This window comes from Rhinoderma darwinii, chromosome 3, assembly GCF_050947455.1.
Source record: "Rhinoderma darwinii isolate aRhiDar2 chromosome 3, aRhiDar2.hap1, whole genome shotgun sequence".
NCBI lineage: Eukaryota > Metazoa > Chordata > Amphibia > Anura > Rhinodermatidae > Rhinoderma > Rhinoderma darwinii.
Genome location: NC_134689.1, coordinates 287,942,816 through 287,963,485, shown reverse-complemented (window position 1 = coordinate 287,963,485; position 20,670 = coordinate 287,942,816). Strand labels below are relative to the sequence as shown.

Below are 20,670 nucleotides of genomic sequence, written 5' to 3'. Positions count from 1 at the left end.
AACCTGTCAATGGAAACACATTTAGTAAGGCTGTCAAACAAGGTTGATATTTTTTGTATAACAATATCTGTTTTCCTGCAGAATATGGAGTCAAGAGTCATTAACCATCTCACAATAATGTCTTTTTTAATTCCCTTTCTCTCCAAAGTGCCTGTTTCTTGCCAATATTACCACTAAATATCACAAATATTACCGGCTTAGTTAATATCGTGTCATATTTTTAAATGCATAATCAATACAGCAATACAGTAATGCAGAAATGTGTGTTTCTAAAGATATGGTCTGAAAGAAGGAAATTGACATTCTTGCTGCTGCTTATTCTACAAACATTCAAGGGCAAAGGAATGTGGTAATGTTGGCTCCCCAGATAGAGCATATCTCCGATTATTATTTATTGCAGGCAGAGGGGCTGTGACCGGCTGTGTTCTTTAATAAACAAATTGTCACTCACGCAGTTTTAATTTAAAATATTGTACAACTCAGATATAGAAATTGTCACTCAATGATATGTGGTCATTTTTATTAGAACTACATACAATACGACGTGACACGGTACAGAAAGAAATGTTATCACATAGCGATGGCAACAAGAAGACGCAGTGACCTAGGCGTCTGCCTACGTGGGAGCAGCGCTGAATTTTGATGGTGAGTATATTATAGTTTCTTTTATTCATATTTTTTTAACAAGGTATTCTTAGGGGTGGGGCAACTACTTGAACTTCAGTACCCCTAGCTTCAGCACCTTTTCGAAAAGTGTGTGAACACTTATGCAACCTGGGTATTATAGATGTAGAGCATTGTAGGTATTGTTTCTTTTTCTACGTATGGTCTATTGGTTTTTCACTTGAATTTTGCTAGTTGCAAGGTCACATTCCACTTTCCTGATGGAAGTATGAACCTACTAAGAGCTACTAAAGGTTGTGGTGAAATGGACCAGCACAATGAGATTGGTCCTGCTTTTTCGCTGGGGATCCCTCTCTTCTGTGCCCATCAGGGTTGCCATCCGTCAATAAATTTACGGACAGTCCGCAAAAAACGGGTGTTCTTTTCTGTCGTCCGTAGTGTCTGGCAGAAAAAAGCACCGTCCGGGATTTATTCTCATTCTCCAGGAACATTGCACTGCGTATGCTCCAAAATGTATGTGCGCAGTGCAATGGGAAGAGTAGGCCGCGGCCATATTTTCAGATTCCGCTTGACTTCTGCGGGATCTGAAAATATGCAGAATGTGGCCAAGTGAATGAAGGTCTGAGTGAGGTTGGTGCCGGGAGTGGGCCAGCCAACTTGAGTCACCGGACCTCATGTCAGTGACGTGAGGTCAGGTGACTCAGGTCATGTGACTGCATTGGTCCACTCCCGGAACCGACCTCACTCAGACCGCCGTTTCGTGACTGTGTCATTCATTTTCTCCATCCGCCTTCCTGCTCCTAAGTGTGAGTGACATCAGCCAGAGCGGAGGATGGTAGCGGTAGGCTACTGCTACTGCTCTCCACTCTGGGGGCTGTGTGGCACTATGTATAAGGGGGGCTGTGTGGCACTATGTACAAGGGGGACTGTGTGGCACTATGTACAAGGGGGGCTGTGTGGCACTATCTACAAGGGGGGCTGTGTGGCACTATGTACAAGGGGGGCTGTGTGGCACTATCTACAGGGGGCGTTGTTTGGTGCTATCTACAAGTGGCTGTGTGTGTTGCACTATCTACAGGGGCTGTGTGTGTGGCGCTATCTACAGGGGGCTGTGTGTGGCACAATCTATAGGGGGCACAAAGAGGGCATTATTACTGTGTGGGGTCATGGTTACTGAGGGGGCACTTTTATTGTGTCGAGCACTAAGGAATGATTATAACCCTCTGCGGCACTGTGGATTACTAGTTTGTTTAGAGGGTGGGGTATAAGTGGGGGGGGTGCTAGAAAAGCAAGAAACCAACTTGTCTGTCAAATAAGTCGTCACAGTGATCTGGGCCAGATGGAGGAAAAAAGGGAAAGAGAATACATCACCTGTGGGTTACTGGATATAAATAAACTGTAATCTATGTGGTCTGCAGAGCTCCCATGTAGAACTGGCATCTGTCACTATATGCTGGTAATATTGGTCTTCGTATAGTGGTTTTTATTCAGTAAGGGTATGTTCACACACAACCTCAAAAAGTCTGAAAATACAGAGCTGTTTTCAAAGGAAAACAGCTCTTGATTTTCAGACTTTTTTGAGTAATTCGCATCTTTCGTGGCGTTTTTCAATGCGTTTTCGCTGCGTTTTTTATGGAAGTTTTTGGAGCTGTTTTCAATAGAGTCTATGAAAAACGGCTCCAAAAACGTCCAAAGTAGTGACCTGCACTTCTTTTTTGCGGCTGTTTTTTTACGTGGCCGTTTTTCAAAACGGGCACGCGAAAAAATGGCCCGTCGGAACAGAACGACATTTTTGTCATTGCAATCAATGGGCAGATGTTTGGAGGCGTTCTGCTTCCAATTTTTCGGCCGTTTTTCGGGCGTTTACGGCCTGAAAAACGGCCGAAAATAGGCCGTGTGAACATACCCTAACAGTATGGGGGTATTATTCAGTGACTATGTGGTTATGGTGTGGTTGTGTTATTTGGACCTTATATTGTGTTATTGTTGATAATATTGGTCTTATAATAGTGAGTTGTGTTCATTAACAGTATGCAGGTAATATTTCATCTGGTATAGTGGTAAGATTTAATAACTGTGTATGTATATAGATAATTATTTGTGTGAGAGGGTGGATATATGCTTTGGGGCTTGCAACATTCCTGGGCACGATAGAAATCAGCCATGCAGTTCTCTGCTCACCGCCATATGAATTGACTACATTTTCGATACCATAATTCAGTATTTGGGGGCCCCACTTTTAACTTTAGCGCTGGTGGGGAGGGTGGAGTGAGTCAGACTCACCAATCACAGCCCCACTTACAGCTTTTCCACTCTAAGTTAGCATGGGAAAGCTACAAGCAGAGCTGTGATTGGGTGAGTCACTCCTAGCACACTGCACAGTGCACAGGCAATGATTTTGTAATGTGTCCGTAAACATTTTGGTCTGTCCGTGAAATTACTGAAGTAGAGGTTGGCAACCTTGATCCCCATGATGCCAAAAGTAGATAAAAAGAATATGTTTATGATATTCTATATTTTTTTTTTATTAAATAGTTGTGACGTTATGACATAGCTTTGCTTATAAGGGTATGTTCACACGGCTTTTTTTCCGGCCGTTTTTCAGAACGCCTGCAAACATCTGCCCATTGATTTCAATGGGAAAAACGGCGTTCTGCTCCAATGGGGCGTTTTTTTACACGCCCGTTTTAAAAAAAAATGCCCACGAAAAAGAAGTACATGTTAGTTCTTGAGCCGTTTTTGGAGCCGTTTTTCATTGACTCTATAGAAAAACAGCTCCAAAAACGGTCGTACAAAACGCCACGAAAAACGCGAGTTTGCTCAAAAAACGTCTCAAAATCAGGAGCTGTTTTCCCTTGAATATTTTCAGACGTTTCTTAGTAAGCTTGTGCACATACCCTAACAGAGAAGAAACAGCATGTATGTCACATATTGTTAATTTCAAAGGGAACCTGTCACTAAGTTAGAAGCAACTAAACTACCAGCATGTCGTTATGCAGCGTGGATTTAGGCTATGTTCACACGCTTAGCAAAAAACGTCTGAAAATACAGAGCTGTTTTCAAGGGAAAACAGACCCTGATTTTCAAACGTTTTTTAAGCAACTCACGTTTTACGCTGCGTTTTTTACAGCCCTTTTTGGAGCAGTTTTTCTATAGAGTCAATGAAAAACAGCTCCAAAAAGACTCAAGAAGTGACATGCACATCTTTTTAAAAACGGCCACGTAAAAAAGCGGCCCGTCGGGACAGAACGCCATTTTTTTCATTGATATCAATGGGCAGATGTTTGGAAGCGTTCTGCTTCCGATTTTTCAGCCGTTTTTTTGCGCCTGATGCAGCCGGACTCTCCCAGACTCCTTTCAACAACTTGTAAGTTATTTTACTGTTTGGTAAAGGTGTGCCAACGTATTACCACGCTCTCTCACTGGGTGGGATAGTGTGATTCTTTTTTGTAGACAGGCTTTCCCTATATCGCATGCTGGCAGTGCATGGAAAATTCTGTATTTCCTTAGTATATCTAAAAAGTATTAGGCAAAGAGAGCCCGCGCCATTGTGTAGTATATAGGTTGTAAAGGTGCAGTATAAAAGCAGGAATGAAGCAGTAATCGACTGCTAAACGCTGAGTTCCTGGTTTTATTTATTGTTTTATTTATTTTACTAGTCTTTGGACTAAAAACTTTTTAAATAAAAAAATAAAAGAAACTTTTTGACCCAGGTCTGTTATTTTTTCACGAACATACAAAGCCTGACTGATCTATACGATCACTCCACCAGCACAACCTGTGATACATCAGGACTACTGGAGGGATTTTTACAGACCACTGATGGGGAGGACGATCCCAGGTCCAACAACTGAGGATCAGATTTGACCACATGTGAGTACAGCATTTCTATACTGCACCTTTACAACCTATATACTACTCAATGGTGCAGGCCCTCTTTGCTTAAAAGGGTTTTACTATCAGGGACATTTATGACATATCCACAGGATATGTCATAAATGTCAGATAGATGCGGGTCCCACCTCTGGGACCCGCATCTATCTCTAGTATGGTGCTCCCTAAACCCCGTTCTGCAGCTCTGTATTCCGGCTGATGCATGTGATTCCCGACCATGAAGAAGAAAACAGCGTAGCTTGCTGAGTTACGCTGTTTCCGTAACTACCATTCAGTTCTATGGGACTTACGGGAACAGTGTAGCTGAGCGAGTTACACTGTTTTCTGCTTCATGGTCAGGAACCACATGCGTTAGCCGGAACACAGAGCTGCAGAACGGGGTTAGGGGGCCCAGTTCTAGATATAGGTGCGGGTCCCAGAGGTGGGACCCACATCTATCTGACATTTATGACATATCCTGTGAATATGTCATAAATGTCCCTCATGGGAAAACCCCTTTAAGTTATTTTACTATAATAATATTAATTATATTATTCTACTTATTTAACTATTACCTGAACGGCCGACTTTAACCTCTGGAGGTCTGGAACACTAAATCCATGCTGCATAACAACATGGTGGTGGTTTAGTGGCATCAAACCTAGTGACAGATTCCCTTTAAGGATCTGTTTCCATCGCATTCTGGCCTTACATTTGGCCAAACAGAAAAGACCCACATAAGTAACTATATACCATACAGTTGCATATGTTGTCCATAGGACAACATTATAAAAAATAAAGTATGCCACTTGGTATATGTTTTTGTGCGGTAACCAACTGTATTGAAAAGTGTAACAGGCCGTGTTTTCGTATACAGTAAACAAAACAAAAAAATACCTGCTTACTGATATATACCTGCTCAGCAGATACTTTTATGGTATCCCTTTAGGCTCATAGGGGTCTATAGAAATGCCCCAGGCACATATGCAGAATGTACACACTGAACGCCGCGAGACTAATGGGTATGATTACTTGTATGTATCTGCCCCAGCCCTGCAACATGATAACAACAGCTACAAGTGATTTGACTGTGTACATTATACTCACCTGGCGATTTTGCAAATGAAGCATGGAAACAGGAGAAATTGATAAGAGCATATGAAGCCAGGAAAAAGTTGGAGATGATGGGTGCAATGGTATTCAGTTCAGCTGAAAGGAAAAAAATGTTAAAGAAAAGCTGTCTACAGGTTGAACTTTTTTCTATCATTTTACTTTCTACTAATGAATACATCTTCCTTCTGTCCTGTGCCTGCCAATAAACCAATTGATGAATCTTGTGCTATAAGGCCCTTTACACAGTCCAATAATCGGGCAAACAAGCGTTCAAACGAATGTTCATTCCCGATTATTACCCTGTGTAAAAAGGGCAGCTCAGCAAATAAGCAAGCAAACTCTCGTTCATTGGCTGATCTGCTTATTTACACGGCCAATAAAATGCTCGCTACTCGTCAGCCTAACTCACTGACCCCAATCCAATTGGGCTATTCACACATCGTTTTCTTTCATGGAGCGTGTGTCAGTTTAAAGAAATTTACAACATGCGCTATTCTGGTTCGTTTTTTCCAACCACACTCGCTCATTGAAGTCTAAGGCTGGGTTCACACGTGGCGGAATTTCACTTGAATTCCGCTGCGGACACTCCGCAGCGTTAATCCGCAGCGGAGCCGTTTCTCCATTGACTTCCACTTAAATTTAGAAGTGTTCGTTTAGACGATGCGTAAAATTCCGCTGCGGAGCATAGGCTGTGGAGCGGAATTTGGTGTCCGCAGCATGCTCTGTCTGTTGCGGAGCAGTGGCGGACTGGTTGCGGACTCATGGCGGAATTTCTCCATTGACTTCAATGGAGATTCTAAATTCCGCAATGAAGTCCGCAGCTGTCATGCACATGTTATGTGTGCTGCGGATGCGTCTTGCTTTTTTGACATGACATTTCTTCATTCTGGCTGGACCTATGTATTTCTAGGTCTACAGCCAGACTGAGGAAGTCAATGGGGCTCCCGGAATTACGGGAGCGTTGCTAGGAGACGTCAGTAAATAGTCACTGTCCAGGGTGCTGAAAGAGTTAAGCGATCGGCAGTAACTGTTTCTGCCCCCTGGACAGTGACTACCGATCCCAATATACAGCAACCTTTAAAAAAATAGAAGTTCATACCTACCGAGAACTCCCTGCTTCTGTCTCCAGTCCAGCTTCCAAGGATGACGTTTCAGTCTAAGTGACGGCTGCAGCCAATCACAGGCTGCAGCGGTCACATGGACTGCCGCGTCATCCAGGGAGGTAGGGCTGGATGCCGAAAGAGGGACGCGTCACCAAGACAACGGGCGGTAAGTATGAAATTCGTTTACTTTCACTAGGGAAGTGCTGTCCCTTCTCTCTATCCTGCACTGATAGAGAGAAGGGAAGCACTTTTACCGCAGTCCGCAGCAGCTAGTCCGCATCAATTTACTGCACATTTTGGGCAGATCCGCAGCCGTAATCCGCAACCCGGATTAGGTGCGGCATTGATGCGGACAGTTGCGGAGGAAATCCGCCACGTGGGGGCATGCCCTAAGGGTACATGAAAAAAACAGACAGTACACAGATGATTTCTGTGTGCTGTCCGTTTTTCATGGATCAGTTGCTAAGAAATGCAGAGAACAAACGATAAGTAAAACCAGGAAGTGCTTGTTGAGTAGAAAAACGGACTAGAAAAACGGATGACACACGGACGTAAAAAATACATTCATATGGATGAAAAACTGTTATTTTTTTGCAGATGCAAATCAGACACGCTCATGTGTATAAGGCCTAACAATGTTTTGGTTTGGCTATAAGAGTGGGCCACTCTCTACAATCATCCCATAATAGACAGTATATTATGTAACACAGTCATACCAGGACACCCATGCCACTCCGGACAAGCAAGGATTCAATTTTACATTGTAAAATAAATGTGTTTAAATTTGTCCATACCACAAAATTTGATGCCATTTTTTCATCCTTTTTTTTTTAGCCATAACCAGGGGTATAGCCTAAACAGTTGAAAAGTATACAGGAAAGAATTCTACATCTGTTGAATCTACTCCTGGTTTTGCATATAATAACCACCAAACTGCACTGTGTGAATACAGTCCTTGAAATAAGTGATACAATAGAATTTGTGTCCTGTGTGTTTGAAAAATTACTATTTAGGATTACATTAAAGGCAAAATTCACTAACCAATCAGGATAAAAGCCATTGCGATTAGAAATGTAAGAACGTATCCTCTGATTGGTTCGTTATTTTTTCCATGTCCTTTAGCGAAAAAGTGAAGTGCTTTGTAAATGTTATCCTTGCAGAGAGCCTGTAGGGAAATCAATACACGCACACTTAACTTATTTCTTTGCAATAAAAATGTTCCAATCCACTATATGACCCTTCATCACGAAGATGATTCGCAGTCTTAAACTGATTAGAAAAAAAGCTGCCATCGTAGGTGCCATTCAATTTTATGGGTACAACCATATAATATTTAACCATATAATCATTGAGACTGAACCTTTTGAGGACGCAGTATAAAAATGTTAACCTCTCGTGTAAGTGGAAAGGACTTTAGTGATTGTACTACAAGTGGCTCTTCCAGGCTTCACTCCTAATATTACATGCTGTTAACCCGTCACCTGAATGCTCCTTTCCTGGAAGGTTCGGTGTCTTCATGGAAACTAGTTGATGCTCGCCTTGGTGCAGATGTTAATTACTGACCGACAGATTGTCTTTAATGACTGTGTGGAATGAAATAATAATGTACAAATCCTATGGAGGAAATTAAATCTATTCCAGCCATGACCTCCAATTGAAATACATATATAATGTGTTTTTGTATATTCTATTTGGTTTGTGAAAGGGCGCAATTACCTATTACTATTTTGCAGTAAAGAAATGCTTTTGCTTTACTTTTGTAAGTAAATAAATTAATCAGTGATAAAATTCAGAAATATTGTAGTTTCTGGAACAAAACGGCAAGATCATTTGAAATCTCACAAGGCCAGAAACTGAAGATAAGCAGTGATAGCCAATAAGAAGACGCTAGATAGTGGTATATTTTATGTTAGCATTTTATTTTAGCTGTCTGCTTGGAAGTCAGATTTATGTCACTAGCATATTTTTATGCATTAATAGTTGATAAAGAAATATATATATAGAACATGGTTGAAAAAATGGCATATCTACCTGAAATACTTTGGGCGCACTGACAAGTGATGCCAGAGCTGAGGACAAGGTGGCTGAGAAAATTCCGGCAACGATCAGGGGGCCAAATCCTGATACCATACTCATCACCTACAAAAAAAAATAATCAAAGACAGTACTGCAATTTGTGTGTGATGTTCTGACAATCCTGTGTCGGTATAAAAAGTCACATCTGAAAATAAAAGAACTTGGTTGGAACACAGAGTATAATAGTTCTAGCGGAAAAGGTCACAGAACATTTGGATTTGACATTTTTGTTCTCTTTTCTAATGTTAATTAAGTGTTAACTCTTTCATTACCAGGGTCTGTATGTACTATGAGACTGCAATTATAATCGAGCTTTCTTGATTCAGTATTGAAAAAAATATCAGGGCAAAATGAACTACTTTTATATGTAAAACAAAAAAAATATCATGACTAGACAGATTGGTCATCCATCTGTCTACAAATTGTACCTTATGTCTATGGCCAGCTTAAGGCCAGATTTGCATGAAGCATATTTTTAAGGATGTTCACAGATGAGTCTGCACCAAAACTCAGCAGAAATGTACAGTACAATCCACATGAATGGGATTTTGCAAAACCTCATTGACACACTGCAAAAATAATTTAGCGTAGATATGAGGGCATGCTATGGATCCTCAAATCCATCGCATATTTTGTCTCTGGTGGATTTCTCGTGGAGCTGCCATTGATTTCACTCATCACAATGCAAAGGGTGAAATTGTGGTAACATTTTCTGTCAAATTTGCTGTTGTTCTACATGTAACACATAAAATAGCCGTATACCCCAACCTGTAACACAGAATGGGGGATACAGCTACTCTGAAAATTGTAATGATGTACCTGACCTAGGCAATCTTAATAAATCTGCCCAGTACTTTTTCACAGAATTTTAAATTTAAAAAAAGTATTACTTGCATTATTCAGTATAAGAGCTCATGGTAACAGCCGTATTAGGGATACGTATTGTATGGACCCATAGTTCGATAATATGGCCTCATACGATACCTCTGTACGCCACTGTGTGAAGTGCATTGCTTCTAGGGGAGAATATGGTGCAGTATCTAGGTACCATAGGGCAGCACAAAGAGTTCCTATGGCACCATTATACATGTGCTGCCGTACGGATTCTGTGCACAAGACTTTGCCGTGTGCGTGAGGCCTTAATACTGAGCTCTGAAACAACTGAGAGAAAATTTAGCTCATGCATTCACTCAAGAAGTCTTCAATTCTGACAAAGATTACTTTGGGGATGACATATATGTTTTAATTATTTATTGAATGAAAAGTTACTGGTCTGAAGAACACAAAGGCTTTACTAATTTCAGATGGTCAGCCTGATGGGTAGAGTTTTCCAGTGAAATGATTGAAAGTACCCACAAAATGATGGTAAAATCAAGCGCCAATTATATAGATGTTGGTCTCGTGGCCCTTTCGGTGAACAGGTATTGTTATATGCTTTTTTTGTTCAGTGGCAAGGAAGGAGTAAACATCAGAATGACGAACAGTTACTTATTGAAGGAATTAATGTATACTATTTTGCCATTATGAATTATATTGACCGTTGAGAAGCTAAATAGAAAATTGTTGGCAATAACGAAAATAGGCTATAAAACGCCCCATTATGTTTTATGCCTAAATACAATGTGCACTGCTGTTTTAGAAGCCAATGATCAATACTCACTTGAAAGTTATTCATCAGCCCATAGTTACATTTCTCATATTCGCACATGGAGAAATCATAACCGAGACTGCAGGCAGCCGATGCATTGCAGTTCATGGCAGAAGTGATTGTATCATTCATGCTTCCAGTGGCATCACGTACTACGGATGCAGCTGTAGAATAAAACAAACTCAGGTTTACTGTATTTCAAATACAAATGTAATGTTATTATCCTTCATAAAAGACGGAGGTAAATGAGAAGCCGGAGAGGAATAGTATTGTAAATTCAATACGAAATGTGAAATATCCGTCACCATTTTGCAGGTATGCCAATGAGTTGTTACATGTGAAGTATGTGGTGCATTGTTACAAAATGATTGAATTTTAGGATCATCAATTTCAGCAAATCAGATATCAGCTACATTACATGGATGGAGAAATAGTGTCTATGGACAGTTCTGGATTTAAGGGATGAACCAGTGGTAAGTAGAAACTGGCCCTAATGCCTACAAACCTTCTGCCACACTTACCAGTGTTGCTCTCCTGTGAGACTAGTGAAGGAGGACATAAGATGATAGAGCAGCATCTATCTATCTATCTATCTATCTATCTATCTATCTATCATCTATCTATCTATCTATCTATCTATCTATCTATCTATCTATCTATCTATCTATCTATCTATCTATCTATCTATCTATCTATCTATCTATCTATCTATCTATCTATCTATCTATCTATCTGTCATATTTATCTATCCATCTATCTATCTATCTATCTATCTATCTATCTATCTATCTATCTATCTATCTATCTATCTATCTATCTATCTATCTATCTATCTATCTATCTATCTATCTATCTATCTATCTATCTCCGACAGGTAAAGCGAATAACATTGATTATCTCTTTACAATGGTACCCGTCGAGGGGGGTGGGGGGGGGGTATATTAGACAAGTGAATTGTGAGTTCTTGAAGATGATGTGTTGGAAGCAGGAAAAATGAGCTGAAGAATCTAAGCGAATTTGACAAGGGCGAAATTGTAATGGCTAGTCGACTGGGTCACAGCATCTCCAGGATGGCAGATCTTGTGGGTTGGTCCTGGTATGCAGTGGTTAGTGCTTACCAAAAGTGGTCCAAGAAAGGATGACTGGTGAACTGGCAAAAGGATCATAGGCATTAAATGCTCATTGATTTTTTTTATCCAGATTTGTGGATGGAAAATCCGCAGCGTATCACAGTGGCAGCAAAGTGGATGAGATTTGAACAAATCTCATCCACACATTGTGGAAAATTCTCAGCGTGGAAATTGAGATGTGGTGCAGATTTTAGAATCCACAGAATGTGAACTTGTGTTGCGTATTTTCACAGTGGATTTCACTTCTTCCAATGAGAGGGGTGAAAATTGTGGTGAAATCCACAACAAATTCTGAAGCAAAATCTGTATGTGTAACGTGGGGATTTTGCTGCGGACTTGTAACATCCACTTGAAATCCGCAGGTAGATTTTCAGCCATTTTTTACAGCTACGTGTGAACGTAACCTTATGGGGCACTGTAGCTGACACTTTCTATGAGGGAACTAACTGTGACTGGCACATGCATACATCTGTGCGTGTGACTTTATATCTACTGTAGATATATGTGTATGTGTGTTTATACATGTGTATTAGTATTTGTATGTATTTATATATTTTTATCCATATATTGATATGTAAGTGTGTCTGCCATATACCATGTATAATTCATGACTAAACCATATATGGACTCTTGTGATATTACATCTTTGTGACCAGGATTGGTTTTGGACCTGGTCTCAGGAGCCTCTGTCTATAAAAAGTATTTGCCACACACTGTATCACAATGAAAGTGGTACTTTATATAAATTATACTAATGTTCCAAGGAAGAATTCCTGCAAATAGCAAGCATTCTTAATAATGGACTAAGCAATATTATTTCTTATGTAACAATTTTCCGAGGTGGTACATCACCTTTAATTTGAACTATCTGCTATTTTTTAAGACTTTCTGCTTCTCTACAAAACAAATCTTTGCGAGAGCGGATTATGGTCTCATTATGTCACGCTAAATATGTTCACATTATGTTTTATCACACATTTTAGAGGCAATGCCGTCAAGATATATTGTATATGTTGCTCTAATTCTCTGCCTACCAGATGTAAAATGCATAGTTCTAGTGTTTATAAATTCATCTCATACCCTGTATGCTAAGAACCAAACATGCTTAAAAAGCTCACATATCAAGTTTTTCTTTCAAGAATAAAATCAGGTGTTCCTCTTAACCCTTATGTGCCCCTATAGGTTTTCTTTTATGTTGCACACATTGTATTTGCTTCCTCAGGTTTAATTCCATCTTTTTTTTTTACCACTGTACCCAAAAATAGTGTCTTTCGTTGTATAGAAGTCCATTTCTACTGTTTAATATCATTCTCAGTAATACTAATTAACATTAATTAATTAATGAGGCAAAAACAGGGGGCAACATTGTGGCAGATATAACTCCAGTTTGGGAAATGCCACTTTCACACATCCGTAATACGAACGCTTATTAGCATCTATATTACGGACGCGAAAAACAACCCTACTGTAGTTCTACTGTATTAGACTTACCATAGGACAATATGGTAATCTAACCCCGGAAGACTCAATTATTGGGGCTGTAATGCACCCATATTACAGATGTGTGTAACCGGCCAAAGGGGGAGGAGGGGCACTATTTCACTTTTCACCTTAGGCAACAAAGGGGCTAGCAGAAACCTATGTTGGAATCATAAACATATATGAAAACAGCTGTTTTTTTGGCACCTGAGGATCCTCAGCATGTCATTCCACTTCACTGCAAGGTTTCTGATAATGATCCTCTCAGAGGGGAGAGTTTGGTTAATTGCATAAAGCTTATTCCCGGGCCATTCACACTGCAGGGTTAAGACCTAAGATGAGTCTTAAGATTCTTTCTCCCCAGGGCAAAACCTACACCACCTGACCGCTAGTATTGTCATGGTGTCCTACTGTATAAGATGTGTGTATACTATAAAATTATGTATTAATTCGTGACTATTGATGAGTAAAGATCATGAAATATTAACCATTTATTGCATTGTACAGACTCATGTAGAGATCCAAGTAAAAAAAATGTCCTACTGATGCATTGTTTGAGATTATATCAGAAAGAAATCATACCAGAGGTCACAGAACCAGGAAAACTGGAGTGATAAAGGAACCAGCCGCAGGGTCAGGGTAAAGCCATGAGTGGTAACCATTACCCAGAAATGCATGAGATACACTGACAGGTGAAATGAATAATATTGAACGTAAACCGGCGACAGGGTTATGAGCGCTCAAGGCTCAATTATGCGCATGGAGAGCAAAGGCTACCCAATCTGGTCCGATGCCACAGATGAGCTACTGTAGCACAGATTGCTGAGTAAGTTAATGCTGGTTATGATGGAATGGTGTCAACACACAGTGCATCGCAGCTTCCTGTGTTTGGGGCTTTGTAGCTGCTGGCCCGTCGGAGTGCCCATGCTGACCACAGTCCACTGTCAAAAGCACCTACAATGGGCACATGAGCATCAGAACTGTACCAGGTGGCCTGATCTGATCAATCACGTTTTCTTTTTGTGGACAGACGGGTGCGTGTGCATCGCTTACCTGGGGGTAGAGATTGCACCAGGATGCACTATGGGAAGAAGGCAAGCCAGTGGAAACATTGTGATACTCTGGGCAATGTTCTGCAGGAAAACCTTGGGTTCTAGCATTTATGTGGATGTTACTTTGACACGTACCACCTACCTAAACATAGTTGCAGATCAAGTACACCACCTCATGGCAACAATATTCCCTAAAGACAGTGGCATTTTTCAGCAGGATAATGCTCGCTACCACACTGAATAAAATTGTTCAGGAATGACTTGAGGAACATGGAATTTAAGAATAAATCTTGCTAAAAAGTCCCTGCGTCTTATAGTCGGCAGTCAAGGGACCCGGCAGCGCTCCTTACCCCTGACCGCTCCTTACTTAACCCCTTCCCGACCCGTGATGTGCCGGCACATCATGGTGTGAGGAGGGGATGATGTATGGAGCGGGCTCACACGCTGAGCCCACTCCATACACTGCAGGTGTCAGCTTCTGACACACTGCTCTAACGGCCAGGAACAGTTAAATAGTTAAATGCCCAGTCAATAGCGAACGCGACATTTATAGTGGTTTTTCCATGAAGGACATTTATGACATATCCACAGGATATGTCACAAATGTCAGATAGATGCGGGTCCCACCTCTGGGACCCGTATCTATCTCTGGAACGGGGCCCCCTAAACCCCATTCTATGTTACCCGGCTCCACTGTCTTCCGGCCACTTCCTGGTTATATGGTCGAGTTACGGAAACAGCGTAACTCGCTGAGCTACGCAGTTTACGTAACTCCCATAGAGCTGAATAGTAGTTACGGAAACAGCGTAGCATGCTACGCTGCTTCTGTAACTGCCATTTACTACTATGGGAGTTACGGAAACAGCGTAGCTCAGCGAGTTACGCTGTTTTCGTAACTCATCCATGTATTGCAGTGTATTGTACCAGCGATCTAATGATCGCTGGTTCAAGTCCCCTAGGGGAACTAATAAAATGTGTAAAAAAAAAAAAAAAAAAAAAGGTAGATACATTTTCAGGAATGTACATTTTTTTAAAAAGTGAATAAAAAAATAATAAAAAAAATTGGTATCGCTGCATCCATAAAAGTCCGAAACTATTACAATATAGCATTATTTGACTCACACAGTGAACGGTGTAAAAAAATAAATTTTAAACCCCAGAATCATTGTCTTTTGGTCACCGTAGCGCTAAAAAGAATGAAGATAAAAAAATCGTATGTACCAAAAATATGGTGCTAATAAAAACTACAGCTCATCCCGCAAAAAATAAGCCCTCACACCGCTCAAACGATAGAAAAATATAAGTTATGGCTCTCAGAATGGGGTGAAACTGAACAAATTATTTCTTTTAACCAATAAGTTTTTCTTTGTAAAAGAAGTAAAATATGAAACATTTTTCCTATTTTCTGCTGTCTAAAATCTGGGCGCGTCTTATAGTCAGGTGCGTCTTATAGTCTGAAAAATACGGTATATGAGAAAATTATATGGTTCCTTTTATTATAAATAAATTAACACATTAATGAATTAATGTATGAAGTGAATATAAACCCAAATACTCATAAACTAATGACAATTTAAGATTTTAAATTGATGCAATAAATTTCTGGGTGGAAAATGTATACTTCTCCAACTAATTAAGATATTCCTAACTTTATTATATCTGGAAAAAAAAATCTATCTAGTTGAAAAGAACACTTAGGCTGGATTCACACGAGCACATTACGTCCGTAATTGACGGACGTATTCCGGCCGCAAGTCCCGGACCGAACACAGTGCAGGGAGCCAGGCTCCTAGCATCATACTTATGTACGATACTAGGAGTCCCTGCCTCGCTGCCGGACAACTGTCCCGTACTGAAAACATGATTACAGTACGGGACAGCGAGGCAGGGACTCCTAGCGTCGTACATAACTATGATGTCAGGAGCCCGGCTCCCTGCACTGTGTTCGATCCAGGAATTGCGGCCGAAATACGTCCGTCAATTACGGACGTAATGTGCTCGTGTGAATCCAGCCTCAATGTAAACAAACATATTGCTAGGACAGATCGGAGGAACTATGATGATTATGCTACTGACCAACATCTCATTAGTCCTTACAAATCATGGCAGGACTCAAAATAAGGCCTGGCATAAAACACATAAAAAGCCCATATTTGTATATAAACAATGGAACTTAATAAGGGGGTGATGTAGGACTCCAAGAAAAACCAGAATATCCTTTTAGTTTATCCTCGTTGTTTCTACTCCCTATTGTCATTCTGATCTGTGGGTTTCTTTTTCCTCACTGTTATCTTATTGTAACTGTATTCTAGATTAAAAAACATTGAATGTTGTTCATATATAATTAGAATTAGTGTTGCAAATCTATTTTATAACAGCACTTTGACCTGATAAAAGAAGTGTGTGCAAAAGTAAGTGTGGATGCAAGTGTGATGGCTGTTATGCCCTGATAAATATGAGGATATATATGAACACTGACGGAATCAGTATATCTTGCTAAGCTGCCAATGGCTCGTGAATTTAAAATAAGATTAAAAACAGTCAAAGCAAAACAGAGAATACATTATCTTATGAAAAATGTGCGTCCACTGTTTTTTTTTATCATAACAGTTATCATAATTCCTATCACTTTAATTAACCTTACATCTAGAACACTAAAATACCATAACATAGATAATGTCACTCACCTGCGCAAATAGCTACTGCTAAATAGGCAATAGTTGTGATCAAGATGGCCAGCATGGTCCCCTTTGGAATAGCATCTTGTGGATCCTGTCAAATAAATAATATTATTCATGTGGCGATGTCAATTCTGTTTAGAGAACATAAGAGGCATATAAGGATCAAGCCTATTTTCGTGTTAGGGACTACAGCAATTTAGTTTTTGCCTCCATGCATTTCATTAAAGTTTTTGTTTGTACGACGTTGCGATTTGAGCCCTTGTATTTTGTGGAATGAGTTGCAGATTTTTAGGCATCATTTTCGGGTACATATAAGTTAGCATTTAATATATACAATAAAAAAAAAAAAAAAGGGAAGTGCAAAAAATAAAGCAATATCAACATATTTTATTTTTTTAAGTCGTTCACTATTCACCTTAAAGAGGCTCTGTCACCAGATTTTGCAACCCCTATCTGCTGTTGCAGCAGATCGGCGCTGCAATGTAGATTACAGTAAAGTTTTTATTTTTTTAAAACGAGCATTTTTGGCAAAGTTATGACCATTTTTGTATTTATGCAAATGAGGCTTGCAAAAGTCCAAGTGGGCGTGTTTAAAGTAAAAGTCCAACTGGGCGTGTATTATGTGCGTACATCGGGGCGTGTTTACTTCTTTTACTAGCTGGCCGTTCTGACGAGAAGTATCATTCACTTCTCTTCAGAACGCCCAGCTTCTGGCAGTGCAGACACAGAGCGTGTTCTCGAGAGATCACGCTGTGACGTCACTCACAGGTCCTGCATCGTGTCGGACGAGCGAGGACACATCGGCACCAGAGGCTACAGTTGATTCTGCAGCAGCATCGGCGTTTGCAGGTAAGTAGCTACATCGACTTACCTGCAAACGCCGATGCTGCTGCAGAATCAACTGTAGCCTCTGGTGCCGATGTGTCCTCGCTCGTCCGACACGATGCAGGACCTGTGAGTGACGTCACAGCGTGATCTCTCGAGAACACGCTCTGTGTCTGCACTGCCACAAGCTGGGCGTTCTGAAGATAAGTGGATGATACTTCTCGTCAGAACGCCCAGCTAGTAAAAGAAGTAAAAACGCCCAGATGTAACACACATAATACACGCCCAGTTGTACTTTTACTTTAAACACGCCTAGTTGTACTTTTGCAAGCCTCATTTCCATAAATACAAAAATGGTCATAACTTGGCCAAAAATGCTCGTTTTTTAAAAATAAAAACGTTACTGTAATCTACATTGCAGCGCCGATCTGCTGCAATAGCAGATAGGGGTTGCAAAATCTGGTGACAGAGCCTCTTTAAATGATACAATAACTATATTGTACTGGTTATTACAAGTAAGGAGATACCAAATATTTATATGTTTTTTACTTCTGGGGACTTTTATTGTATTTTTTTTGCTACTTGTTTTTCATCGACAATCCATAATTTTTTTTTTATATAGTGCCAATTGGGGACTTTAGGTATTTTACATTTATTTTTAACTGTAATGTAATGTATGACATGACATGACCTCCTGTTCGTATACAATGGACAGGCTAACTGCCGCTGCATGCCATGGTATGTCCTATCAGATAGCATCACCTTTTCTAGGTCCCCATCTGCCAGTGTACAGGTATACAAAGGAAGCCCCTTCCTTTTACAACACCACAAGCAGTACCAATCGTCGTGTTAAAGAGGTCTAGGGGCAGGTATCCCTGTTGCCTTCAGAGAATGGCTGTCAATGTGTACATAAGCCCACTATCATACATGTACGTGGGATGTGACAATATACTGCTTCCAAATAATGCAGGAAGGGTTGAAAGACTGGCACAGAGTCCCCTTTGGAGAAACAAGGGCTTGTCTACACGTAACGGAATTGTTGCATATTTTCCGTCCGGAATTGCGACGGAAAATACACAGCAGAATACAGTAGCAGCAAAGTGGATGTGAATTTACAAATGTCATCCACACACTGCAGAAAATTTCAGTCCATAAATTCACCTGCGGTGCATATTTCTTCTGCGGAAAGTGGACTGAATTCCTGCATTTTTCAGAGGCGATATCATCATACACGGGTTTGAAAAAAACGCAGCAAAATCTGCACTATTTTCTGCAGTAAAAAATTCAGGAAATGGTGCGGTTTTCCGCAGTGGATTGTCTGCTAGTTCAAGTGGAAATGCTGCAGAAATTTGCACATTGAACGGCGTCACTTTAAAACGCATAGAACAATGGTAGAATTTCAGGTTTTTTTTTCTATTCCCCCAAATAAAAGTTAATAAAAGTTAATCAAAAAATTATATGTACCCCAAAATGGTGCCATTAAAAAGTACAACTAAAGTCCTCATACAGCTATGTCGACAGAAAAATAAAAAAGTTATAGCTCTTTGCGACTATAAAAAATCTAAAAGAATAGCTTGGTCATTAGGACCTAAAATAGGCTGGTCACTAAGAGGTTAAACTATATAACACTAAAGGTCTTAGTCATAGGCCATAGAAGATTCATAGAAAAGAAAAAATGTGCAAAGCTACAGATTTGGCTACTAAAAGATGTTCTTAGGACATCAATAGCTTTTGCAGGTCCTAGAAGTAATGATTTTATGTAATGATGAATAAAAATGTGTTTTTGTGTGTAATTATTAAATATATTTGACTACATTTTATTTAATGTATTAACAATTTCATTGTAAGGCTATATCAGTGAATGCAGTGGTAGTTGTAGTCCATCACTAAGCATTTTTAAGCTTAGTCATTGTTCCATTCATATTGTTTCCAAATTATCATTTAATTTATATGACAACTGATTATTGTTGAACGATCTGGAAAATATTGGTCATTTATTTCAATTAAATCACAATTGCTATCTGGCTCATAGAGGGGGCCCCAAGCTGGCGTTTATTTGCCCTAATTGGGCATATGGACAGGATGTCTTCATCAGACAACCTCTTTAATGTCAGCCTTCTTGTATTTTTGCCTTAGAGGTTTATTAATTGCATTCCAAAGATATTTGCAAGAGATATAAATTGTGAGCTCAAGTGGGTCAGGAATGATGCGAATAATTAAAAGCATATATTTTTAACTACAGGATGATTCAAAGTCTCCATACAATGAGAAAATTGTCAATTTAACAAACTTTCAACAAACAATATATTCCCAGAACTTGCTCTACACTGTGACCATACCTTTGTAAACACATTTGGATACATCTCTTCCACTCATGGAGAAAGTGCATTAATATATATCTGATGTTATGTGCATGATTGTACTTTGAATGCATTCCTTTAGGTGGTTCATCTTTTGAGTATCTTTACCTCATACATTATGGCCTTTAAGTGCTCCCACAGGCCGGCACCTAGAAACTATAAAACCCACTATTCCCTATAAATGGAGACTCTAATCACCATATACACTGAATGGTCACTTTATTATATACACCCATCTAGTAGCACGTTGGACCTCCTTCGGCCTTCAGAACCGCAGCAATTCATCATATCATAAATTCCACTAGGTGTTGAAATTATACTGCAGGAATATTGGCCCATGCAGACAGGATAGCCTCTCGCGGTTTCCGCTAAAGTGTCCTTCTGCAATAAGGTAAACAACTGCCATGAAGGGATGAAGTTGGTAGGCCTTAGGTGGGCCCTATTTTTCAAACGTTTATCCACAAGTATCGGGACGTAGGGTATGACAAGAAAAAAACACCGTACACCAGTACTCTACCCGCCTGAACTGTTGAAACCTGACAGGAAGGGTTCATCGATTCATGATGCTCGCGCCAAGTTCTGACTCTCCCATAAGCATGGTACAGCAGAAATCGGAATTCTTCTGCAAAGGTGATGTTTTTCCTCCACTCAGTTATCCAATTTTTGTGCTTTTTTGGCAACTGGAGTCTGTTTTTCTTCGATAGCA

The 20,670-nt window shown here is 40.0% G+C and overlaps 1 protein-coding gene across 7 annotated transcripts in view; it reads right to left on the bottom strand.

Moving 5' to 3' along the window:
• The window catches only part of SLC12A1 (solute carrier family 12 member 1), a 127,414-nt gene that overhangs the window by 48,354 nt on the left and 58,390 nt on the right, over positions 1-20,670 (bottom strand). For all 7 annotated transcript variants that reach the window (XM_075858022.1, XM_075858021.1, XM_075858016.1 and 4 more), the window contains 5 exons: positions 16,786-16,870; positions 10,450-10,601; positions 8,745-8,852; positions 7,755-7,878; positions 5,605-5,706 (listed from right to left, as the gene is read on the bottom strand). In XM_075858022.1, the coding sequence (XP_075714137.1) occupies positions 5,605-5,706; positions 7,755-7,878; positions 8,745-8,852; positions 10,450-10,601; positions 16,786-16,870 (571 nt within the window). The remainder of the gene's footprint in view (positions 1-5,604; positions 5,707-7,754; positions 7,879-8,744; positions 8,853-10,449; positions 10,602-16,785; positions 16,871-20,670) is intronic.